The following is a 26,743-nucleotide window of genomic DNA, read 5'->3' on the forward strand; positions in this document are numbered from 1 at the left end:
GGAACCCCAGTACCTTATGGGAAAGCAAAGCACTTTTTCATTTGAAAAAATTTAGTGCGTCTACTTGCTGCGCATTTCTGTTTGCCTGGTACTTCAGCCGAATATGCGTTAAAATCTACTCACCCAGCTGCTCCTCCGGGCGCCCCGTTTGGGTATGCAATGAAATTTTTCATACACAAAAATTTTAGTGCATCTACTTGCTGGGCATTTCTGTTCGCCTGGTACTTCAGCTGAATTTTCGACAAAATCCGACGCCCCCGGTAGCCGCCGCTGTTTACAGTGGTCTGTTAAGTAACAGCTGTTGCTAACAGATGCAGCTGTTTGTAACAGTGGACTGTTAAAAAACTTGCAAGTCACCATTACCTTAACATTTTGCACCTGTTGGGTATGCAATGAAAATTTTTATAAAAAAAATTTTCTGTGCAGCTACCGCTGGTCATTTCTGTTCGCCTGGTATTTTAGCTAAATTTTCGTTCACAACTCGGACGCCCCTTTTTCATTGCTGTTTACAGTGGTCTGTTACTACTCAACAGTGGACTGTAAATAAACGCATTTTATTCATAAATTCTTCTGGGCATCTACTTGCTGGGCATTTCTGCTCGCCTGGTATTTCAGCTGAATTATTAAATTAAAATCGTGCGCCAACGGCCGGGTCCAGTGCAATGAAATTTTGCAACCGTTATCTCGGGTAAATTATGACTTATATTAGACGAGTTAAAAAATACATAACATTCTTAAGTCGGACTTAATTTATTCTATTATCTTCCACATTTGTCTTTTAAAAATCCTTTTAATAACATCATCCACAATGGGAAAGCTTGAGGTAGGTCGGGTATATTTACAAAGTAATTGGTAATTGTTCGCGTCAATGCAATACTAGTTGCAACTCAAACGGATATTCCCTTGAGTTAAGGCTCTGTCTGAAGAGTTGCGTATGCTGCCAATTCACGCCACTCAACTTGGCCACAATCTGGAATTCACTGGCGTTTTCGATGCAATTATTGCCATCACTGGTTTCCATGCTCACATTAATTTTGCCCTCGCCAAAGGTTTTCGTTTCGAATATGAGTTTATATGATTTAACTTTAAGATTTGATTTGCTCAAATTAAATTTCCAAATGATTTCAGCGCTGTCCGTGTCCTCTGTAAACATATATTTGTTTTTAGCTATAAACTTGGGATAGTTTGGTATATCAAGAGCCTACCTAGGCGCGCCAAATAGGCCATTTTCCAATCCTGCTCTACCTTGCGAAATATGTTCTTCGATGAGAACTGCGCACTTTGCCACGTCTTGTAGGTTTCGAGTATGTCCAAACGCTCGCCATCTATAAAAAGAAAGCAATGGGTCATCAGTAGATTTGATAAGAAATTGCTAACAAACCTTTGGTATATCGCTCATACGTATCGCTGGCGCAACTGTAGCGTAGATTGAGCTGACGTCGCTCCAGCTCGCGTTCATTTGGCGTAAATACGAAGATCTGCAATTAAATAATGACACAGATCGTGTGTTTATATGAACAAAGAAAATTAACGACAACAGTTGCTGACTTACATTGGTGAATGTGTGCTCGCCACGCGACTGTCGCCACGACAAGCTGCCCGAGCTTCTACCCTTCAGCTCGCTCTCGGTTGGCTTGCTGCGTAGTTTAAATAGAATACATAAAGAGCATCTTTAACTACAACAACAACAACAACAAGAGCAATTAATGAATTTTAATGCATACCGTTCCACGGTCATTGCAATGACCTCGCACATGTAGCGTTGACTGAGGAATTTTTTGCGTTCGGCGCTAGAGAATTGCTGGCGCTTGGCCCTGATCACATTCAGCGTTTCGATTAGCTCCTTCTCGGAGCACAGCCTGCGCAGCTGCAATATTTGCCGATGATTGTTGGTATAGCGCCAGGTCACGTCCTGTGCATCGTCCCGCGAATAGGCAAATATATAATCAATTCTGCGCTTCCAGCCGTGCTGATACATGAGCGGTGAGTCGACTACATTTTCCGATGGATCCACGTGCAGCCAGCGCATTTGCGTCTCCGAAAACACCTCGGTCCATACATGATCGAAATGGGAGTGCACTAGGCGCGCATCATAGTCTAGACACCGGCACAGGAATGTAAAGCAATTGGCAAACTCGCCGCAGCGCCCCTTTCGGGTTACCAATAGCTGCGAAATGTCATTGTAGCGATGGAATTTGGTCTCCCGGCCACAGCAAACGGTGACCTCGACGCGCACATCACCCTCGGTTTGTGTGCGACGCAGTTTGCCGTCTTCACTACCGCACACTTGGCAAGGTATATTATTGACCCACTCGAAGAACTGCGTTTTGAACCAGCCGACTAGCTCAACTAACAGCAGATCGCGTATACAAGGCTCCTTCTCCTGGCACTGGCCAGATGCAATCAGTTCCTGCATGGCAAGTAGCTGGCTGCTGGCGTTCATTGTTAGCTCATCGACGGGGATGAGACTGCGTCCGCTGGCCAGCAGCGCCTCATCCTCATACTGCATGACAGCATCGCTGTAGAGCTCCAGGGATTGCAGAAATCGATTGGGCGTGCGCTAAAAATGCAAATTCTAATTACTGAATGCACTTATGACAGCTCCGTTAACTAACCAGCATGCGTGGAAAGGCAATGCGTTGTCTGTAGGGCACTGAAGGCTGTATATATAGGGGCGTGGTACAGGTGGTGGCCATTTCTGCTCGTGTTGCTGCGTGGGATTTAATTGGACCTAGACATTATAAGTTAAGCTTAATTTTGAATTAACATAATTTATTTTACTCACTTTTTGGCAATGAACCGTTTAGCCAGGCCTCGCGCCGCTTTTTTAATACGTCTCTGTACTTTTGTATCTGCAGCAGCGGCACTTCGCTGGGCAGAGTGTACACATTGGAGCTTGGCGTGCGTTTGAACCCGATTGCATCGAGCAGTCGCTCGCTGCCCTTCAGCGAGAGCAGCTTTTCCTTGATCGCTTTGTTCTCCAGGTGTATGGTGCGAAACTTGGGGTTATTTGGCTGACTCAGCACATTCTCGAGCAGCACGAGCAGTATGCGCGCTGCCTCTAGATATTTCTGTTGCTGCTGCTCTGTAGTTGTTGTTGGCTGTGGCTCAATCAACTTTACGCACTCCAAGTTAATGTCGACCATGATTGATAAATGCGCGGCTATCAAATAAGTCGGAATGGCGCTATCGTCGGGTGGGTGGTCTTGTGAGTGGTTGGCTGGCTGGCTAGACTAGAGATGTGCGATGGTTATGTAAATATATCGTAAGCGCCTGCGTATTAACTTAATTTACTATCTAAACAACCAAATTTATTGCACATTTAAACCAATGACAAACAAGAAACGCCAAGAACATGCACTTAGCGGCTTGAACAGCTGTTGCGTCTTATTGTTTATCGATAGACACATCGTTATTTAGGCATTTTCTGTTTTGGGTATTTTTTCGGTATTTTTAAAAAGAGTGGCAGCGCTGTGCGCTCGGCAAATTTCAACCACTTTTGAAAAAAGTAGGCGTCGTTTCAATTGTGAAGCGTCAGTCATTGTGCAAAGTTTGCGCAGCGGTAAATTCAGAGAATCTGAAACAAAAAAACTTCATTCGTCTCTTATATTTCCTTAAAAGGTAATAAATTCAGTCTTTCTTTGTGCGTGTCCGACTCGAGTCTCAGCTCAAGTCTGGGCAGCGACGGCAGTCGTAAGCCGTTTGCCGATACGAGTGTACATATTTGGTTCGTCTTTTTCTTCAATTGCAGAAACCAAAACCAATCCAAATAGCAAAATGTGTGACGAAGAGGTTGCCGCTTTGGTTGTCGATAACGGTTCCGGCATGTGCAAAGCCGGCTTTGCCGGTGATGACGCACCACGCGCCGTTTTTCCATCAATTGTCGGCCGTCCGCGCCATCAGGGCGTGATGGTCGGCATGGGTCAGAAGGACTCGTATGTGGGTGATGAGGCGCAGTCCAAGCGTGGCATCCTGACTCTAAAATATCCCATTGAGCACGGCATCGTGACCAATTGGGATGACATGGAGAAGATCTGGCATCACACATTCTACAATGAGCTGCGCGTGGCACCCGAGGAGCATCCCGTGCTGCTGACCGAGGCTCCACTAAATCCCAAAGCCAATCGCGAGAAAATGACTCAGATTATGTTCGAGACCTTCAATACTCCAGCCATGTATGTGGCCATTCAGGCTGTGTTGTCCTTGTACGCCTCCGGTCGTACCACTGGCATCGTTCTGGATTCTGGCGACGGTGTCACCCACACCGTGCCCATCTATGAGGGCTATGCCCTGCCACACGCCATTTTGCGTCTGGATTTGGCTGGTCGCGATTTGACCGACTATCTGATGAAGATCCTTACCGAGCGTGGCTACTCGTTCACTACCACCGCTGAGCGTGAAATTGTGCGCGACATCAAGGAGAAGCTGTGCTATGTCGCTCTGGACTTTGAGCAGGAGATGGCCACCGCCGCCTCTAGCTCCTCGCTGGAGAAATCCTATGAGCTGCCCGACGGACAGGTCATCACCATTGGCAACGAGCGTTTCCGTTGTCCCGAGTCACTTTTCCAGCCCTCGTTCCTGGGCATGGAGGCATGCGGTATCCACGAGACTACCTACAACTCGATCATGAAGTGTGATGTTGATATCCGCAAGGATCTGTATGCCAACACTGTCCTGTCCGGTGGCACCACCATGTATCCAGGCATTGCCGATCGCATGCAGAAGGAGATTACGGCTCTGGCTCCGTCCACCATGAAGATTAAGATTGTGGCGCCACCAGAGCGTAAATATTCCGTCTGGATTGGTGGCTCCATTTTGGCCTCCCTATCCACATTCCAGCAGATGTGGATTTCTAAGCAGGAGTACGACGAGTCCGGCCCATCCATTGTTCACCGCAAATGCTTCTAAGCAGCAGCAGCAGCAGCAGCAGCATAAAGAACAACAACATCAAAAACAACAACAAGAACAACTGTGACTGACGCTGGGCGTGGTCCTGTCTGTGTGCGCTACGCCTCAAACACACACACACACAAAAATTGCATTGATTTCCTTTTTCATATAAGGGATAGGTTAGAGAACAAAGAAGAGATGTGCCGGGCGGCAGACACGCACACAGACAGGACATATGCACCAGCACCAGAAACAGGAACAGCAAAAACAAAGATAAACTAAATTTTTTTATAACAATTTTATACGAACTCATACCATATAAACGCACACATACACACGCCCACCCACACCCACACACATACACATACACACATAGTCACACACACATATTACACATAAGAAATTAGCATATTTTTGTGTTCTATCGAAATTCACGAGTTCATACGCACATTGGTATTATTATATAAAAAATATATATATGCATATATGTATGTATTATTCATATTCGGCATTAAACATTAAACATTCTCAAGCATTCCTACATATATTATTATGTATTACACATACTCAAAAATACCCAAAAAAAATAAATAAAAATAATAAAAACAAAAAGAAAACTAAACTAAAAAGCATTTGTAACCGCTACGAAAAGAAGAAAAAAACAATAAAAAGCGATGAAGAACTGAATATGGTTAAACGACTTTTCATATTGTTTTGTGAATTATTAAATATTAAGCGGGCATTCTGTATATGACTAAGACATAAGTGAATGCAAATGAGATTTGCCAGCGCGCGGGCGTCTGTCGATAAGGCGGCGGCTTACTAATGCCCCAAAGATGTTCGATTTCAGCCCAAAAATAAACAAAAGCTCAGTTCGCAGGAAGTGTTTGGATTAACAACTACATATGTCATTGTTTTTATTCTTTGTAGCTGCTGTTGCTGCATATGCGGGGCATGATTCGTAGCGGCTTATCAGCGTGACGAGCCGGCCAGCCGATCCCCCACCCACCCCTGATTGATTGCCAACACAAAAAATAAAATAACAAAAAATAAAATAAAAAACAGCTGTGGTCGACACAGCCGTTTACCTTAAAAGGCAACAATTACAGTCTAGCTAAACATATATGTACCTGCGCATGTCTGTCTGTACAATTGTAGAATCATGTGTTCCTCTTTTTTAGCAGCAAATGTGCCGAGTTTATGCCCGAATTAATCGACAAGACAAAAGTGAGCGATTGTCGGCGGCGTGCTGCTCGACTGACTCAGCGGCAAACATTGGAAAACGGAATCGTCATCAATTGGCAATTGTTTTGTGTGTGCGAGTGCGAGTGAGTGTATTTGTTTGCCTGCTTGACCACAATGTCAGGGTAGCGCGACGGAACGGGGTGCGGTGCGGTGCGGTGCGGGCTGCCAGACGACATTTTAGGCAGGGCTTTCAATGCGTTTTGTTTTGTTTTGGTTTAGAAACTCGCATTGACCAAAAATTCAATCAACTATTATTGACCAGTTTGGGACCTCACACACGTCCATATGTGGAAGATCAAAAGCGGTGGCCTTTAAAAAAAATTGATATACATATATGCATATACATAGACAGACATACATTTATATATATATGCGTCTATATTTATATATGCTCGCTTTATTATATCATCGAAATTGTCAATTTCTTGCGTATATATTTCACAATTTATAGCTTAAAAGTTGTTACATATACGCAAATGATTTGATCAAACTTATTTTATTGCAATCGTTATACATGTATGTTTATATTTGACACGCCCACAAATTGTTGTAACTTGTTTAAACACATATATATATATATTTTTTAAAGACAGTTTTCTAGTTATAATTAAGTTGTGACAGTACTGCATAAATTGTTTGAAAAAAGAAAAACGGTTTGTTGAATAATTCGCTTTGAGTACCGTTTGAAAATGTTTTCTACTTATTTGTTTTTTGATTACAGTTGCTTTCAATTTATTATTGTTTATATACTTTGTGCATTGTAGGTAGAAGCAAAACGCATAGTGGCAAATCATTTGAATACATACTAGATAAGAACACATAAGTACTAGGGTTAGCATTATAAAATCAGCCTTCAATTCATGCTTTCTTGGTTAAGATATATACGTAGTTTTAGGTATTTAACTTAGTTGGGCTCGAAATTTATTGTAAGTATAAGCAGTTTATTGCACTTCAGTCAAAAGGCAAATATAAATAAAAGTGTATTATCAAAAATTAAAATAATACTCACCGAAATTAAAACATGAGTTACAAGAACTGAAAAATCAAAATTGAAACCTTAGCAATGAATATTTTGTAATACATTTCTGTTTGTTTGTTTTTTCTTTTTTTTTTTCTATATAAATTACGATAATAAATTTTTATTTTGATGTTTTTGTTCACTAAATGTACATGGATTCGTGTTTGGATGCGTTTGTGTGTATAATTAAATGGTTAAAAATTACAATTAAAATGTATAACATTAATAATATGGAGTTTACTTTATTGCATTGCATTATTAATTACTTTTAATCGTTTTACTTTTACTTTCTTTTTTAATTTTTGTTTTTTCTTTTGCTTTTTACGATTATACGATAAAGATAAAGCATATATGTCGTTGATTATGTTGTGTGTGTGTGTGTGTGTGTGTGTGTGTATATATGTGTGTTTGTTTGTTTTGAATATAAGGTAAGACACGTAATGTTTTTAACTAAAAGCATAAATATATAAGTATTTAAATATCGTTTATAATGGCTAAATAACTAAAAAGAACAAATATGCATATGAAGATCCTATAAAAAACTGTGACTTTATGCGTTTCGTGTATATACTTATATATATATATATATGTGAACTATATGTATATGTATGCGTGTGCCATATTAGATTAGTAATACATCCGATATATAGATATATGCACAATATATAAATCAGCGTTCTAGAATAGCGCCCGATTGCATAAATCATGACGATATATGTTACATACATAGCTATATATATGTACATGCGTTTTATGAAACAAAAGAAATGTTTTGTAATCAAAAATACAAATATTATTAATACACATACATATAATATATATATATATATATATATATGTACTTTCATTCTTAGCACACTGCAATCCGCCTGCCCTAAACACTAAAATCCGCCTGCCTTAAACGCTAATAACATGTAATTCCTATATATTTATATATGTTTGTATATATATATAGATATATCAATATATATATATATATATATATTGATACCTAGACGTACACTCAGCTCTTGGTGGAGCGTGGGATTACATATTTGCCTTTCCTTTGTTTCTTTATGATGCCATAGAAAATCTGTGCAAAACTGAAATAAGTAACTAAATAAGAATTGTCCGTTTTGGGTTGCTGTTGTACGGCGCAATGTTGCTTCATGTTTCGTTCTTCTTCTTCTTGTTGTTGTTGTTGCTGTTGTTGGTCTGCTCCGCTTGGCTGGCTGCAGAGCCGGGCGCCACCTTGTTGCAGCCAGTTTGCCAATGTTTGGCAGCGGGCGCATAAAGCATTTATCAGTAGGCCTGCGCCTCCTTATAGTCACTCTGATCGGATGTATAGAAGTCCTCGAGCTTCCATTGCAATGTTTCGAACGTGGGTCTGCGCATCGGATCCTTATGCCAGCACTCCAGCATAATCTCGTACAGACGCTGTTCACAATTGGGCGGCATGGGCATACGATAGCCGTGCTCCACCTGGGTTAATACTTCGGCATTGGTCATGCCTACCAAAAGGGGAAGGAAATAGACGGATTTCAGCATTGAAATATAAATTGATTATATTTAAGGGAAACGCACCTGGATAGGGTATGCGTCCGTAGGTGACCAGTTCGGTGAGTAAAATGCCAAAGCTCCACACATCCGATTTAATAGAGAATTTACTATAATTGGCCGCCTCCGGCGCTGTCCATTTAATGGGGAAGCGTGCGCCCACGCGTGCCTCGTATTCATCCTCCTTGATGAGTCTTGATGATGGCAAATAAAAAATTTGATTAAATTCAAATTACAATTGAAATTGAATTTTGTATTCGTTGTAGTTACCGTGCCAAACCGAAATCGGCAATCTTTACGATATTCCCATCGCCAACGAGCACATTACGCGCCGCCAAATCTCTGTGTATATAGTTCTGCGATTCCAAATAGGCCATGCCAGCGGCTATTTGGGCAGCCATATCGATCAGCGTTTGCATTTTGATGCTACGACATTTGCCTGCAATTGCTAAAAGATATTAAAAACACATACATCAGAACTATTTAATGGCACGATGGATTGATAAAGCGTTTGTCGAGAGGCGTTCATGAATCAAATGCTATGTTAATCAATTTTGTGATATTAACTTGAACAATAACCCATATACCGACATACCTTGCAGATATTCCAATAGGGAACCATGCTTCATGAGCTCTGTTATAATATAGATGGGCTCCTCGACGGTGCAGACCGCATATAGCTGTATGAGCTTGGTGTGGCGCAGTTTCTTCATTATCTGAGCCTCGGCCAAGAAGTCCTTGGGATCCATTGTGCCTGCAAGTCGAAATTTGAGAAATGTTAATGTTAACTAGACAAAATGTTCTTTAAAGGCAGTTTTCACATTAAGGTGCTAGCCGAAGGAAGCTAAGAACAGGCTCAAGAAAATGGTCTTTTATACACCTTATCCATTGAAAATGTTTTTGTGCAAATGTATGTAACAGGCAGAAGGAAGCATCTACGACCCCATAAAGCATATATATTCTTGAACAGCATCAATATCCGAGTCGATCAGTCTATTCATCTGTCATTTTATCTATCTGTCTGTTTGTCTGCCCTCTGTCTTAACGTAGATCCCTACAGTTCCCGATAATCGATAATTTGCTCCATTTCCAAGCAATCGATAAAAAGCGATTTCCTATTTAAATTTTATAGTATATTTGGATCCAGATAGAATTAGTTTTAAGTAGAGAAGAGAAAAATTAAGTATTTAAGATTTTGATTCAAATTCTAAGCTACACTATTTCAATCTTAATTCCGTTAAGAAAATCGAATAGGAAAATTACCCATTTGCATTTTTAAGGTATATTTCGATCAAGAATCTTGTTTGACTTACCCGACTTGAGAGTTTTGATGGCCACGGGCGTTGTATTATTCCATAGACCCTCCCAGACATCGCCAAACTGTCCGGAGCCCAATTTGCGTACGAATTTCAACGAAGTTCTGTCGATTTCCCATTGATCGCGTGTTCGATGCGATAAACCCTCGGTGACAGGTTTTTCAATCTGCGATAGAGTACAAATTAGTTTAGTTTTACAAATAAATAAATAAATGCAATATATTTAAAGGAGCTAATTGTTTAGATATGCTGTGTGCTTGTGGGCTCGTTTCAATGATGGTGCCAATTGAGAGTCGGTTGTAAATGTGGCATACATTTAGGCATTATGTACAAAAAATGGTTTTTAGTCATATTCGATTGTTAATTGATTGTTGAAGTAGAGCGAAGGAGTTATTAATGTTTTAATTTGGCTGTTGTTATTATTATTACAATTGTGTGTTGGCCTTTAGCCAAAGTCAAAGTGCATTTAGCTGTAGTCGGTTAATTAAATGTTTGCATTGTTTAAGCCAAACGCGCTGACTCACGGGGCGTTGTAAATTTGAAAGTGCATTACTTGACATTTTTTGCATGCCCTTCGCAGAGTTTTGTGTTTTTTGTTTTGTTTTCTGCATAAATTAGACACGCGATTTGGCAGTTGCACCAAATACAATGCGCATATATGTATATACACTCGATGAAGCAAGATTATATACACAAAGTATATAAATTATACTATAGAGGAGTTAAGTAGAGTCTGGCGTAAGCTTGAAAGTGCCTACAACAAATTAGGCAAAGTTATAGACGAGAAATAGGATTGCGCAGCAGCAAGCGTAGGGGTATTTATTTACAATTGCCAGCTTATAATTCTGAACTGGTTTAAGTGCAGCATTTTATAACTGACTTAACAATTGTTATATCCATATAAATATCTTTCATTTTATTTGGTTAAAAGATTCCAAAAATAACTGGCATTAATTTTGAATAATTTGTTTTGGGATTTTTTCTTTTGCATTTAATTGCACTTTGTACTTTGGCTATTCATGAATTAAATAAAATGAATGGGTTTTTTTCTGTTGGTATAAATTTTGGCGTGATGGTGTTTTTTTTTTTTTTTTTTTTTTGGCAGTGGCAAAGACACACACACACGCATACGCACACACACATTAACGTTTATGTTTAAGTACAAAATCCTACCTCAAAAATACCCGTAAATGTATTTGTCTTTTATTTGTTAGTATTTTTTTTCATAATATCGTTAGTATATTAATTAAAGGAAAAAATACAACAAAAAAACATATTTTAAAATCGTTTTCGTTAAGTTTTTACGTAAATAATGAGAAATCATAATAAAATGTTAAATGTTAAATGTAAATATGCCATGTTAATGTTAGCAAGACGTAATGTTAGATGAATGTTAAGTGCATGTTAAAATGCATGTACGAATAAACAAAAGGTAATACCATGAATTTAGGCATAATACGGAATATTTATGGCTTACCTGTACACAGGGTTTGCAAAGATTGACGCACAGGCCATCCGAATCCTTGGAATAGTGCTCGACAAGCTCTTGTAGGGTTCTGTTTAAAGTTAATTATAGACGAGAGTCGATTAGCAGAGGGCGGGATTAAAAACGTATTTGTTAACTAACCTGAATGTTGTGCGTCTGGCAATGAAGAAGCCGCCCTCATCCAATTGTCTGATGCGGTAATGTTTAACCGTATCGCCATCGCGAACTGCAATTTAGACATATATACATTTATATATATATCTCGTTATAGTATATATGCATTGTAATTCAAAGAGTAGAATGGCATTACGCATGCCATTTATAGCCCACCCACCTGATAGCGAGTAGTCATTGTGACGGCTCTCGGAATCGCGTATTAAAAATGCGCCGTGCTCGTTCTCCGGCAGTAGCAATTTTTTCTCAGCCTCAATGCGTTTGATTTTGCGGAAGTACCAACTGCAATCACAATTAAAAAATACAAAAGGAAATTGTCGTTAGCGAAATATATTTATATATGTAAATGCACACAACATATAAAGTTAAAAGCTAGTCGTAAAATTGTAGGTTTTATTAAGGAAACTGCTAAAGCGAGGCTATAACAACAAATTTCATATCAATGCAGTTCGGGCACAGAAGGAGGCACGTGCGTGGATGTTGCCTCTGCCCCCGCACCCTCACACATCGCACCGCCACAACCCAGCTGCAACTGGATTGAGCAATTTATTGGGCTTTAGCTACTGTATCAGCTTTGTGGAACGTGTTTTATTCTATTTTTAATATTCAGATGTATTTCATAGCGTAATTTTTAGCTGCGTAATTAAATTATTATGCAATTAGTTTAGTCTGAAACGTGCACAATTTATTTAAATTATCTTACTTTTTTTTTGTCAATTATTAACCCCTTTTTTGTTGTTTTTAAATATTGCAAATGTTTTGTAATTTATGCAACAATTTTATACTATGCACCACTTGCTTTTTTTTCACTCATTTTTCTTAGCGACAAATTTATTTTATTTATGCATTTTGGAAGCATTTTAAATTCAACTTTAATTGCGCTTCCGAATCGAAAATTGCGGAAATTGCTTGAAGTTTTTTCTGATTTCATTTTTTTTCTGTTTTAGTTTTTAATATTTATGTGAAGTGTTGCCGCGATTTGTGTGTGCCATTAACTAGTTGAATTTATCTGAAAATTAAGCTGAATTGTTGAGAGTTTGCCATTTGCCTTATAAAATATATGAACAATTTATGGCACTCGAATGAACTATACAATTCTTTAGTTATATTAAATGATATTTTCAACTAACAACAGCGCAAGTACTGCAAGAAATTAAGCGGCTTTGCCTGGTTGAAGTGATTAATGCTGAAAATGCAAGTGGCAAAGAAATTGTTTGTATAATTCCAGCCCAGTTCAGAGTTATGCAAAGCCTTTAAAGCTGCCGACACACGTCTATCGATGGCTATTTTCTTCTGGATTTGAACCAGCGACCTTACACTTGCTAGTTCAACAGTCAGACCTCTAAGGCACGCAGTCTTTTTACGTGACGCTTGACTGCTTTATTGTCGATTCGTTTTTTTTTAGGTGAAAATCCCCTTTAAACACTTAACAGTCTTATGATAAATACACCAAAGTCTCATATAACATGATTGTATTTGTTACAAGTAGCTGTCAAATGTATCTTGTCTGGCATTAACATTGACCTTAATAAACTAGCTGCTATTGTTGTTGAGTTCATTTCTCCTCTCTTCTATCTTTTTTTTTTATCTCTATTTGCCTTTTATGCTGTTTCATCGGGCAACTGTAGATACAATTAAAAAAATGATTTTTGTTATATAATCGAGCCGCAACAAAACCAATTCACATTATTGAAGTTCGTGACAACAGAGTGTTAAAGAGATGACAAAATCTTGGATCAAAATGTGCCATATCATAAAAATGCATGTAAAATGTGTTGTAAAAACATAAATACACACAGATACTCACACATATATGCACACAAAGTATGTATGTATCTGACAGTTGCATTGCAATAATTGACACACACATTTGCATATGTATAGGTATATACATATAACACATTGTAGATGAGTCAACTCTTATGTGGGTTATGTGTAGAAACGAAGCCATTTGCGATCTTTTGTCTAAACATTGAATTGCGGTTGTATTTTTTGTATGCGTCCCTCACGATTTCGCTGCCCAGCGGCAGATGTTGGCGTCAATGCGATAAAGAAAACTCATCAGCAGCAGCAACAGCAGCAGCAGCAACAGAAAGCATTTTCCGGACGTACAAAACTTTTCATTTCAATGCATGCGACAGCCACAAACAACGACACAGGCCCCGGCAGCTGGTGAGGGGCGTGTTGAGTCTTAAAACGTGGCGAAAACAAAAAGTGAAAATATAAAAAAAAATGCTGTGCACAAGGACATGCTCACATGTGCACACAAATACCAAGGCAACAGGCTCTTGTGCATGCACAGAAACAACCAAATAGCCTGGAATGCCCCAAGCCACACAAAAGCATTTGCATAAGAGAGAACTTTCAACCAACTCCAGCCTCTGGCACCCGGGGGAAGGTCCACGAAGTGCGACCAGGTGAGTGGACAGCCTGGCCTAGCTTTAACTGCCAGGGAAGAAGTAGTGCAAGGGTGTGATATACCAAAAGGATAGCCTATAAAAAAGGTGGCAACACTCAATAATTAATAGTGCTGTAAAACACAAACTTGATTGAGTCGCGATAGGCATGACAATCGATATCTTTTTAGACCTAACTTGATTATACTTATAAGCAATAAATAAAACAAAAATAAATCAATTGCAACTAAATAAAATCATTAAAAGGGGTTGACAATCGATCTATTTAATAGTTTTTGTAGATTGCGATAAAAATAATCGATGATGTTCAGCTTTTCCATTAAAGAAAAATCCGAAATCGGATTGTTTTTACCCGAGATATTTCAATTTTAAAACTTTTAATGGCCGTATCTAGGTCAAATAACGCCCGACTGTGGAGAGATTGGATGCGTTGAACTCGCGAAGGCGCTTAGAATAGAATGGCATTAAAGTTTTATTGACTTAAGAAAAAAGTAATTTTTAACAAAAAACGTGATGTAACCACTTCAGTTTTTCTCATTTTGGATCACCTCTTAGAATGGGGATTTTTGAATGGCAATCGATAGTCGGTATCCGTGCTAGTAGAAAGAGGAATATCATTTCGAAATCGGACTGTATTTACCCGAGATATTTATCGACCAGATAAAGCCCGATCCTGGCAGATGAACTTTACGAGCTGTTGCTATAATAAGCGCTTGATAATTGCAACTGTAAGACTTTTGAGCTAGCCATATATAACCTTTGAGTGGGCACAGTTACGTGGTATAGAAATATGCACAGCAACTGGCAAGACAGAATGGGATGCGATTCTAGATGGGCTTCATGGAGCACAAGCACCGCTCGCAAATGGCATTTGCCAGTTCTATTGAATTTCACTTTGGCTTAGAATGCAAACAGCCTGGCAGAGTTGGAGGCAGAAGGCAGATAGAGTGCTGGGAACGAGTCGAGTGCGTGTTTTTATTCCATTTGTTGCTGTTGTTGTATATTATGGTATTGCCTGGAGCCATTTAGTTAGCTGGAATTCAACGGGCAAAACTGCAAGTAATCTGATTGCGCAAAAGCCATTTAAAGCTATTATTAAAAGAACTTGCGGACCTGAGCTCGCACTGGGATTCGGACTCGGACTCGGACTCGATTTCAACTCGACGCAACTCTTAACTTGGCTGGCACTTTTAATTGGCTGTCTGCTGCGTTAGGGGAGTTGTGTCTGTTGAGTCTTATTATGTTCGTTCACAAAGTGAAGATTGGGTATACTGGTTGTATGCGAGGTGCTCATTCGTGCGTTCGTATAAACTTGCGAATATATACGAATAAATGGCCATGTCCATTAGGAGAAAGGGTTTAATCTATATCTACCATAGCTTTTAAACTGGAACTATCAAGTTTTATCCCAAAGTTCATACTGTAAATATTCACAGCTGGAGATACTCCTCTTGAGATTGATTCAAACAACCAGGAGGAAGGATCAAATAAATCTATATATCTTAGCTATTTGGGCAGTTAGTCTGTTTAATTTTAAATAGGTATGAGGCAGTCGGTTAAACCCGTTTACAGCATTTATACATGTTAACTTTTTCCCATTGCTGTTGCTGCTTTCTTGATTAGAACATGCTGCGGAGTTGTCATCGGGCAAACGGTTGTCTGCCATTGCTAACATCATCAACGAGCACTTTTGCAACAAAGCCAATTTGCCCGTCAACGGGCAGCAGGATGACAGGCAGCAGCTCCTTGTGAATGAATGTTGACTCTCAAGTGCAAGCACTTTGATTGATCAATCAATCAACTCATTATTAATGTGCATATGCCAGTTTGGAGCACGTGTCTATTATGCCAATGAGCATTTATTAGACGCCATTAAGGCGCATGCATTTTGCTCTTGCACTAGCCTGGCCATAGCATTTAGCCTATTTATAGACCACATCGATTGCTGGCCATTTTGTGTTTGTGTCTATTTGTGTGTGCCTGCATGACTTTCATAAATATGCAACACTTTAATTACACACTGTTTGGCTGGCTGCACATGCGCATCCTTTTGGCCCGCTGCAGCTGGCAGGCGTGCTCCATGGTGCTTCTCTTTTTCTGGTTAGGCGGCTAATGTGAAACGAAGCCACAAACCATCGCAACACAGCACCACCGCTGGCTATAGACGACTTGAAGCTGAGCTACGGCATTGGAATTCGAGACTTTTGCAATTCAATAGACTCTAGACACGCAGAACTTGGCTATGGGAAACTATTGCAGGCAAAAAAAATATTGGTAACTTGGGAAAAATGTTTTGGAATTCAGGAAAGACTTACGTTTTCATATAGTATAGCTTAGAAGTAGTCAAAAGACTGCTAAAGCTGATTATATGTGAGTATTTACGAGTACACACATATGGGAGTACTTACAAGCACTTGCGAGTACTTAAAAGTATGTGTACTTCCGAGTATTCATTTACGGGTATTTACGAGTACTCATTTCGGAATTTAGGATATTCACGATTTCTTACGAGTACTTGCGAGTATTTATGAGTTCTCATGCGTACTCAAAAGTATTTACGAGTAGTTGCGAGCATTTACGAGTACTTATGAGTACTAATAGATCTTTACGAGTATAATCAAGCATTTAAGATTATGGGCAACATTTATTTTAGTTTCATAATATGTTCTTCTTATGCCTAGTACCAGTTACTCACTAGAAGCACAATTTTTCGCGAGTGTATGCATACGATGCGTGCATATGAGAGTAGTTATAAGAACGTGAGTGTATTTATGAGTAAATAGACAACATATCTCGTGCCTTGTTATGTGCTCAACTGCCAATTGTAATAAGTTCTGCTCGGCCAGACATATCAATATCAATATATTATGTTCATGTAGAAGCAACACCATGATTACAGGGCAAATGAACGCAGCGGCCTAACATGAAAAATTGTTCTAGAAAAAGCGTAGCGATATTTATAGATGTGGTTCGTCTCTCTGTCTGTCTATGGAGAGCTGCTTGGCTGCACAAAGCCAAAGCCAAAATCAAATGCGTTGCGACTGCGCAGCCTTTTACAACAACAACAACAACAGCAACAACAACAAACACACTTGGCTTGTGGCGACTGGGGCGCAACTATTTTTAAACAACGCAAACGCAACGTAATGTCTAAAAATATACACACCAGTTGATGTTGCAGTTGCCGTTGTTGTTGCGGCTGCAACAGCGAGCCAAAGATACTTGCTACATGTTTTGGCTTTTTGTTAACTTTATTATACTCTCGCAGAGGGTATTATAACTTTGTCACGAAGTCTGTAGCACACAGAAGGAGGATTCATAAGGTTCATATATATATATCCAGGATAAGTCTTTGTGGTTCATATGTCACATTCAGCCGGATCGGACTGCTTTATCATTTAGCTCTATACACAGACAGAGGTTTCGCAAGGACCATTCAAATGATAAATCCCACATCTCTCTTCATATGTCTGTAAAAAAAGCTGTAAGCTATACTTCTCAAGTATAGTGTATTGAAGCTTCTTTCTTTCTTGTTGTTTATATTCCACACATATATTTTTTCTACAATTTTTCTACGTCAGCCATGGCTTAGTGGCGAGTTTTTGGCCATGGTTAGTGGAACGATGCGACTCTGTTGGCGGCTGTTGCTGCTTTTGCCACTTGCCACTTGCTTTGGGGCAACACGTTTGGCTTGTTTTGGCTGTTAACTTAATTGCAGGCGCTGCATTTTATGCACAAACAAGGCGCTTCGACATGCACATTTGAGTTAAAATTAGATTAGATGCAACAAGCTGGCCAAAATAGTGGCCAAGTGCTTGGCTAGTTGTTGCATAGTTGAAGCTGTGTCCGGTCTGCACTTTGCACATGCGCATTGCTTACAGCGGCGTCCAAAAAAATAGGAATAGTCAGGTTTACATTGATATATCATATAATAATTAATTATATTATTATAATTATTTTGTTATCAAGGCACAATTTAATGTAGCTGTGTAATATATCATTAAAATATATATACTCTTTTCACCTGTTCGAGTTCGTATGTCTGCTACTGTAGCATGACATATGGAGCGGGTTAGTGTAGAGGGGGAGGTGTCATATCTTTCCACGGGATCTGCTCCAATTTGCCTGGCCAACACATGACGTGCCCACTGGAATCCCAGTGATAGACACAGGGGTGTGTGTGTGTTTGTGTGTATGTTGTTGATGTTGTTTTCACCGTGCCCAATTCTAGACAATTGAGGCACAAATTGTGCCACTAACTAACTCTGGCAGCAGCAACAATAACAACAACAACAACAACAACAGAAACAACATCAAAACCAATCCAAGCAACGGGTTCAGACGTTCCACTGTCAATTGTTAAGCGGCTGCCCCAATTGCCAATTGGCAGCGGCAGTCGCTCAATTGCATTGGGTTTTGGGTTGGATTTATTGAAGCAGGTCATGATGTTGCTGCTGCTGTTGTTGTTGTTGTTGTTGCATTGTTTGTGCAATTAGCCATGCATTATAAGCCATATACACAAATATATATATACATATGTATGTATATATAAAGATATATGTATGCATATGCACATGTAATTTGCGCTTTCAGTTAGCGCTCGTCTGGCAAACGAGTTTTTTTTAATGTTTTTATTTTTGTTTTCTTTGTTGTTGTTAAGAAACGTCACGCATGATTCAGAGGCTGTGAATTACCTCAGAAGATTTTAACTCTGACACTACGTAAGCGACTGTTGTGTGTGTGTGTGTGATTGGGCCGGACCAAAAGTGCACAAGCTGTTAATTTAGCTGAATTTTAACAAAAAAAAAAAAAAATAACAAAACTTTTCCTCGAGCACGAGGCCAATTTGTTCATTGTCTTTGAATTTGTCTATTTGTTTGTGTGTGCGTGTGTGTGTGTGTGTGCATACACACACATCTATGTTCGATCAGCTTTAATTCCTGATTTGGTTTTTCACTTGTTTCTATGCATATTAATTGGAGTATGCGGCATGTAGTTTGCAACTGTCACTTTCTCTATAATTGTTGTCTTGGTCATGTTTTGATTTTATTTATATTTACTGTTGCTGTTGTTTTTGCTTGTTCCGATAACCGTCGCCTGTCCACATGCATGTTTTTATTTTTAAATATTTTTAATTAAAAACATTTATAAAACCCGAACGCGGCGCGAAATAAACAACAAACAGTACGTGCAATATGCTGTCAACAGGCCAATTAAGCGGCCTGTGCAACGCGGCGTATGCGTAATATCAGAATAAAGCTTTAAATGCATTGAAAATATAGTAAAAAAAATGAATAAATCTATCTACCTAAATAAACTTAGCACATATAATACTTAGCCAATTTTTGATTTTGTTTTTCACAGCGCTTTTCAAGTCAAGCTCTCAAACTTACCTGCAAGAAATGGTGGAAAAAAAAATGTAATTAGTTATCGTTAAAATGCATTAAAAATGGTTAATAATTATAAATATTTAATACAACTACAACTGGCAGCACTTTTGACACGCGACATTTGTAGGTGAAACAATGCAAATAAGAAAGCGAAATGAATTATTTATTTATGCATCTATTACATTTATTGCGGCGCGCACTTGTCTTGGCCAAGACACTCACAATCAAATGTGCATATCGATATTTGTTTCAGCTGTGGAATAAATGAATGAACTTGCCAAAGACTCAACCTGGCCCGAACAGCTATGCAAATAGCCAGCAAAAGCAACTTCCAATTGGACTTGAAATTGCCTGTCATGCTGGGCAAATAGTGCAGTTAGTTGTAAAATGCATATTTAATTAGGGCAAATACGTGATGCAGGGGTCGGGGGAAAGCTAAATATGGTTCATTAAGGTCGTATATATATATGCCCAAGCTATGTATATATATATATATGCTATATGCCATACCTGACTGTTTTCTTATAGAATAACTATGCCGAATTGTAAATACCCTTGATTTAAAAAGTTTTTCATATAATATATGTACGTAGAGAATATATTTATAGGACTAGCAGAAATTTTACTTGATTGTAGAGAAAGTTGCTCTTTACGGGTGTTGGTCAATTTCTAAGCCACAACTTTATAATACGTTCTATAACATTTTTACAGTTGCTACTTAATATTTAAAAGTTTCTTCAACATATGATTCTACTTATGTAAGCGTTGCTTGGGCAGCTGCTACTTAAACGAAAAAATATAACTTGATTTATATATATTAAACTATAGTCGGAAAACTTGTATTCTTGATCATAGACCAAAAAAGCGAGATACGAAATGCTGATAGAGCCACAATTGAATTTTCATTTCCTGGCTGCATTTAAGCGTTAGCTGGCTGCCAATCACAAGAGCTGGAACTGGACACAGCACGCACCACAGCTGACAGTTGTGGACCACAATGGGAGCAAAGTGTCTATTTATAAAACCAAACCAAACCAAATCACAAAGACATACACAACATAATTGTTGCTGGCGCCAATTGAGGAGCAGCCGAAGCTGGTTGAATAAGCCTTGGGGCTAGGAAAAAAAATGGAATAATAATAAGAAAACTGGCCAATGGCCAATGCTGTTTAGCTAGTTATTGTTAGCTGCAGAGCAGCACTTAACCAGTAGCAAACAGCAGCAATTGCCAGCGGCAACAGTTGCCGGCGATTATTTAATTGTTGTTTGCCAGCCAGAGTCTGTGTAGCGCCGGGCATCCTGTACTGTGGCTGCTGCCTAACACGAATGGCAAACGAACGACATTTATTTATTTTAGTAGCACGTATAAGGCAATAGGCAGGGCGTGGCTACAGCCTATTGCAGTTCGTGCGAAACAAATTTGAAATCAATGCAGAGACGGACGGATGAACGGACAACGCCCGGCTATACTTAATGGCAACAAAATTGCCAGGAGAGCCTGCTGTAACTCTGGCTAAAAATAGCCAAGTTGCAGCCAACTATCCAACTAGCATTTACCAGTTGCCAGCCTCTGCCTGTTGCATGCTGCCTATATGTCCCGGGCCGGGCCACAATTTTATGCAGAAATAATTTGTTAATGCCAGGCTTTCGATTTTGCGGCAGTGCAGCTAATGCCTGCTAATGCGACGGACAAACGTTGTTGTTGGTGTTGTTGTTGCTTTTTTTGTTCGTTTTTTGTTAAGAATCTGCTCAGCAATGTGGCCCGGCTAGAAGGTTGCACCTTGCCATTTTAGCAGTGAAAATGTGCAAATAGAAACGGCCACAGGCCATAAAATGCATTGTAAGTAAAAGGCCAGCGCCAGAGTCGAAGTTGGAGTCGGAGTCGGAGACGAAGTCAGAGCCAGCACCAAGAAAATTATCAAGTTCCGGCAACGGGCACCGTTTGCTGACCATTTTCTCAGGCGTTCGGAAAAATGCGCTTTCCAGATAACATCACTTGGCAAAAATATAAAATGACCAGCTTCGGTATGGCGAGCATTTAATGCCCTTCTAGAATTGCTTTCATATAAACACTTTGTTGTATATATAGATGATATATAATGCATAGTAGACCTCTTTGATATGGTTAAGCTTGCATTTGTTGAGTTTGGTCAAAAAAAGTGAATACAATTGAATTTTCTATATATCTATGTAATAAAGTAGTCTGTTGTTGATAGGCTTTTGCTTAAATCAAAAATCTCCAAGATTGGTAAAGAAAAAAGTTGCTCTTACAAGAGTGAATTGTCCACCGATTAAGTCTGATAGTTATAGTGATACAGTCTCCTGATCTAACACACATATAGCCTGTAATTCGTTTAAACCTTCCTATGATAGCTATATAATATAATGGTTCCGATCCGGCCAATTCCGACACACATACTGCCTGCAATTCGACTAATTATGCCTATGATTTCAATATGATATAGTCGTCTGTATTTGACAGACGAATCAAGTCAAAGATTTATAACGAAATATTTGTAACTTTTTTACAAAGAACAGACGGACGGACATGGTTATATCAACTCGACTTTTAATACTAGTCAAGAGTATATAACTTTGAGTAGTCGCAGATGTCTGCTACTATAATGCATGCACACATTTGGTGACAAAATTAAGATACCCTTTCTTTTAAGGTTATACAAGTGCTGTCTGCTTTTAGTACACGGGCGACACACGTTCTATCTTTCCCTTTTTTTTCTCCCAGCACGCAAATGTAATTTAAGCCTTGACAATTTGGCTAGCAAATTATGGCTAGCTAAAATACATTATTTTTTATTAAGCAATTTGTGTATCTATTTGAAATCAACTGCAGCCGGATTTTTAGCTATATACAGCTGAATTCAGAGCCAAGCTGCATGCAGTTCAATGTCAATTGCATTGTCTGGGCCTGTGTTTCGATAGAAAGGTAAAACAGAAATCATGAGTTTATTATTGTATCTGTGCATAGTATATGCATAGAGGGGGTGTCTGAGTTTATTGTTCACAACTGTAAACAATGGGAAATCGGTTGCATTGACGGTTTTTAATTGTCCAGATACCCTGTAAATGTGTTTAAGAGCATACATGTGTATTGAAAGTATATTCTAGAAGCTGAGAAGTAAACAAATGATTGAACTTTTCGACTTAATGGCAACTCTTTGACAACAATCAGCCATATTTATATACAACTGTATATGGGAAGCCGATTGTTTATAAAATGAATGTGTGCTACAATGCTAATTTACTGGTTCATTTGATTATAAAAATGATCATAAGATCATGTAGAATATAATTCTAGTTTACAACTTCCTTCTACTTTACAACTTCCTTGTAGAATGTTTGCTCGTCAATTCTTAGCTTGAGGTTCACTAATTTCTTTGGTTCGATTTCAGAGAAATGTATAAATGTAAGGAAGTATCCGTGTTTCGTTTTTGGCCCCACTTTATATCTAATTATTATTTTCATTAAGTTTAGCATTAGAATATAGAATTCCTACACAGTGTTTAACCCTCCTCAGACATGCATGTCCAGCTTGACTAAGCCATATAATTTCCACGACAATTGTCGTGAAGATAAAAATCCCATCTCAAATTATAGTAATTATCAAATGTATCGCAGTTGCGAGTTCGATAGCTTGTTCACAATTGGGCAGTTGGTCCGAAGTACGAATTTGTCGTTATGGCAACGCTTGAGTGCAATTCGAAAATAATTGTCAAGTATTTTGAGTGTACACACGCCTTATAAATTGAATTAATCACGTGCTGCATACGTTGCATTTGCTGCCCTCTTATATAATAATCCGATCAAAAGGCAAAAGCAAACGCTGAAAGCTAATGATGAGCATTTGGCCAAGTAGGCGTTACAATTCCAATGCTTAGTTGGGCGGCTCGACTAAGCCACACACGCACACACAAACACACACAAGACCAACCACACCCATGCCATTTGCAGTCACTGCAAATTAACGGTTCGACATATAGAAGACACATGGAGAAATGTACAATAAATATAGCCGGTTCGGGCGGGGTTAACTACGATATACGTATATATACTCAAATTGTCAACAAATTGCCGTCTCGCATGTCGTTGCACCCAATGCACTCTTTTTAGCCACTTCTAATGTGTTTTTAATTTCCGAGCTCCAAGTAAATATCATTTAAGACTTCTCCATGTGGGTGGCAAAAGTCATTTGGGCAATTGGGCGACTAAACTATGCGCTTGCAATTGCAAGTCATTTTGAAGGTAGCCAAGTTTACATGAAACAAATTAACGAGATTGCCCTACAATCATAAGCGATAAGCAGTTGTTCATTCATAAATAAAAAATAAAAAAATATATATATATATATATCGATTTAAGCCGTGACACTTGAAATAAATCTTGAGCTACAGACACAAAATTTGATAATTATATTCTTGTAGAGTTCAATCACATTTTGGCTTTTGGTTTAGCCTACAATATGCAACATTTTATTATATATAGCCATATTTGGCAGGCATCTTATGGCCATGAACAATATATAATATTTGGACCATAATAATACAAATTTGTGCGAGAATAAAGTTGGCTACTTTTTGCTAATCTGACTGATTGGTATATTATTATAAATATTTTCTTAACTAATGTACTCTACCGATTTTCAAGGGGCTTGGTTTTTTATTCATGGTTTTGCCTCTAGAAAAATTTGGCATTTAAATCTGGCAACATCATTTTTGGTCCAAATTCATGTAAAAATCATCACCTCCAAAATCCTATATAGACATGGCTCCAAATTTCCCACACCCATAACTCGGTCAAAACTCAACCGATTTTCATGGGGCATGGCTTTTCATTAATGGTTTTGCCTCTAGAAAAAATTGGCATTTAAATCTGGCAACATCATTTTTGGTCCAAATTCATGTAAAAATCATCACCTCCAAAATCCTATATAGACATGGGTCCAAATTTCCAACATCTGTAACTCGGTCAAAACTCAACCGATTTTCATGGGGCATGGCTTTTTATTAATGGTTTTGCCTCTAGAAAAATTTGGCATTTAAATCTGGCAACATCATTTTTGGTCCAAATTCATGTAAAAATCATCACCTCCAAATACTATATAGACATGGGCCATATTTCCCACACCCATAACTCGGTCAAAACTCTACCGATTTTCATGGGGCATGGCTTTTTATTAATGGTATTGCCTCTAGAAAAATTTGGCATTTAAATCTGGCAACATCATTTTTGGTCCAAATTCATGTAAAAATCATCACCTCCAAAATCCTATATAGACATGGCTCCAAATTTCCCACACCCATAACTCGGTCAAAACCCAACCGATTTTCATGGGGCATGGCTTTTTATTAATGGTTTTGCCTCTAGAAAAATTTGGCATTTAAATCTGGCAACATCATTTTTGGTCCAAATTCATGTAAAAATCATCACCTCCAAATACTATATAGACATGGGCCATATTTCCCACACCCATAACTCGGTCAAAACTCTACCGATTTTCATGGGGCATGGCTTTTTATTAATGGTATTGCCTCTAGAAAAATTTGGCATTTAAATCTGGCAACATCATTTTTGGTCCAAATTCATGTAAAAATCATCACCTCCAAAATCCTATATAGACATGGCTCCAAATTTCCCACACCCATAACTCGGTCAAAACCCAACCGATTTTCATGGGGCATGGCTTTTTATTAATGGTTTTGCCTCTAGAAAAATTTGGCATTTAAATCTGGCAACATCATTTTTGGTCCAAATTCATGTAAAAATCATCACCTCCGAAATACTATATAGACATGGGCCATATTTCCCACACCCATAACTCGGTCAAAACTCAACCGATTTTCATGGGGCATGGCTTTTTATTAATGGTTTCGCCTCTAGAAAAAATTGGCATTTAAATCTGGCAACATCATTTTTGGTCCAAATTCATGTAAAAATCATCACCTCCAAAATCCTATATAGACATGGGTCCAAATTTCCAACATCTGTAACTCGGTCAAAACTCAACCGATTTTCATGGGGCATGGCTTTTTATTAATGGTTTTGCCTCTAGAAAAATTTGGCATTTAAATCTGGCAACATCATTTTTGGTCCAAATTCATGTAAAAATCATCACCTCCGAAATACTATATAGACATGGGCCATATTTCCCACACCCATAACTCGGTCAAAACTCAACCGATTTTCATGGGGCATGGCTTTTTATTAATGGTTTCGCCTCTAGAAAAAATTGGCATTTAAATCTGGCAACATCATTTTTGGTCCAAATTCATGTAAAAATCATCACCTCCGAAATACTATGTAGACATGGGCCATATTTCCCACACCCATAACTCGGTCAAAACTCAACCGATTTTCATGGGGCATGGCTTTTTATTAATGGTTTCGCCTCTAGAAAAAATTGGCATTTAAATCTGGCAACATCATTTTTGGTCCAAATTCATGTAAAAATTCCAGCCTAATAAATCCTAAGTATATAGACATGGGTCCATATTTCCCACACCCATAACTCGGTCAAAACTCTACCGATTTTCATGGGGCATGGCTTTTTATTAATGGTTTTGCCTCTAGAAAAATTTGGCATTTAAATCTGGCAACATCATTTTTGGTCCAAATTCATGTAAAAATCATCACCTCCGAAATACTATGTAGACATGGGCCATATTTCCCACACCCATAACTCGGTCAAAACTCAACCGATTTTCATGGGGCATGGCTTTTTATTAATGGTTTCGCCTCTAGAAAAAATTGGCATTTAAATCTGGCAACATCATTTTTGGTCCAAATTCATGTAAAAATTCCAGCCTAATAAATCCTAAGTATATAGACATGGGTCCATATTTCCCACACCCATAACTCGGTCAAAACTCTACCGATTTTCATGGGGCATGGCTTTTTATTAATGGTTTTGCCTCTAGAAAAATTTGGCATTTAAATCTGGCAACATCATTTTTGGTCCAAATTCATGTAAAAATCATCACCTCCGAAATACTATATAGACATGGGCCATATTTCCCACACCCATAACTCGGTCAAAACTCAACCGATTTTCATGGGGCATGGCTTTTTATTAATGGTTTCGCCTCTAGAAAAAATTGGCATTTAAATCTGGCAACATCATTTTTGGTCCAAATTCATGTAAAAATCATCACCTCCGAAATACTATGTAGACATGGGCCATATTTCCCACACCCATAACTCGGTCAAAACTCAACCGATTTTCATGGGGCATGGCTTTTTATTAATGGTTTCGCCTC

At 38.7% G+C, this 26,743-nt stretch overlaps 3 protein-coding genes across 7 annotated transcripts in view; 1 reads left to right on the top strand and 2 right to left on the bottom strand.

The window, feature by feature from the left end:
- Positions 1-731: 731 nt before the first annotated feature.
- LOC115762285 (peptide-N(4)-(N-acetyl-beta-glucosaminyl)asparagine amidase) lies at positions 732-3,363 on the bottom strand. Of its 2 annotated transcripts, none has more exons than XM_030704450.1 (7): positions 2,786-3,363; positions 2,616-2,710; positions 1,725-2,560; positions 1,553-1,637; positions 1,382-1,478; positions 1,206-1,325; positions 732-1,143 (listed from the first exon to the last, which is right to left on the bottom strand). In XM_030704450.1, exons 1-7 carry the CDS (start codon positions 3,144-3,146, stop codon positions 866-868), a joined length of 1,872 nt encoding a protein of 623 aa, XP_030560310.1. In that variant the 5' UTR covers positions 3,147-3,363; the 3' UTR covers positions 732-865. The 2 variants fall into 2 exon arrangements, with proteins under 2 accessions (XP_030560310.1, XP_030560309.1); XM_030704449.1 differs by having other exon boundaries at positions 2,616-2,731; positions 2,786-3,362.
- A 161-nt stretch (positions 3,364-3,524) lies between these two features.
- Positions 3,525-5,214, top strand: LOC115762287 (actin-42A). Its single transcript, XM_030704451.1, has 2 exons — positions 3,525-3,621; positions 3,752-5,214. The coding sequence occupies exon 2, from the start codon at positions 3,778-3,780 to the stop codon at positions 4,906-4,908; it is 1,131 nt and encodes a 376-aa protein (XP_030560311.1). The 5' UTR covers positions 3,525-3,621; positions 3,752-3,777; the 3' UTR covers positions 4,909-5,214.
- A 2,725-nt stretch (positions 5,215-7,939) lies between these two features.
- The window catches only part of LOC115762213 (tyrosine-protein kinase Src42A), a 53,426-nt gene continuing 34,622 nt past the window's right edge, over positions 7,940-26,743 (bottom strand). For 2 of the 4 annotated variants that reach the window (XM_030704345.1, XM_030704344.1), the window contains 9 exons: positions 11,826-11,947; positions 11,633-11,717; positions 11,483-11,561; positions 11,179-11,205; positions 10,003-10,171; positions 9,285-9,443; positions 8,960-9,137; positions 8,717-8,883; positions 7,940-8,643 (listed from right to left, as the gene is read on the bottom strand). In XM_030704345.1, the coding sequence (XP_030560205.1) occupies positions 8,435-8,643; positions 8,717-8,883; positions 8,960-9,137; positions 9,285-9,443; positions 10,003-10,171; positions 11,179-11,205; positions 11,483-11,561; positions 11,633-11,717; positions 11,826-11,947 (1,195 nt within the window). In that variant the 3' untranslated portion in view covers positions 7,940-8,434. The remainder of the gene's footprint in view (positions 8,644-8,716; positions 8,884-8,959; positions 9,138-9,284; positions 9,444-10,002; positions 10,172-11,178; positions 11,206-11,482; positions 11,562-11,632; positions 11,718-11,825; positions 11,948-26,743) is intronic. The other 2 variants (XM_030704347.1, XM_030704346.1) reach the window with 2 other exon arrangements.

The sequence above is a fragment of the Drosophila novamexicana genome, unplaced genomic scaffold, assembly GCF_003285875.2.
Source record: "Drosophila novamexicana strain 15010-1031.04,08,12 unplaced genomic scaffold, DnovRS2.1 tig00000564-arrow-pilon, whole genome shotgun sequence".
NCBI classification, from domain to species: domain Eukaryota; kingdom Metazoa; phylum Arthropoda; class Insecta; order Diptera; family Drosophilidae; genus Drosophila; species Drosophila novamexicana.

Coding starts and splice junctions, on each gene's coding strand:
- LOC115762285 (XM_030704449.1), bottom strand. CDS start 3,146: ATGGTCGACATTAACTTGGAGTGCGTAAAGTTGATTGAGCCACAGCCA. Junction 2,732..2,785: donor AAACGGTTCATTGCCAAAAA/GTGAGTAAAATA, acceptor TATAATGTCTAG/GTCCAATTAAATCCCACGCA. Junction 1,326..1,381: donor GTATGAGCGATATACCAAAG/GTTTGTTAGCAA, acceptor TTCTTTTTATAG/ATGGCGAGCGTTTGGACATA.
- LOC115762287 (XM_030704451.1), top strand. CDS start 3,778: ATGTGTGACGAAGAGGTTGCCGCTTTGGTTGTCGATAACGGTTCCGGC.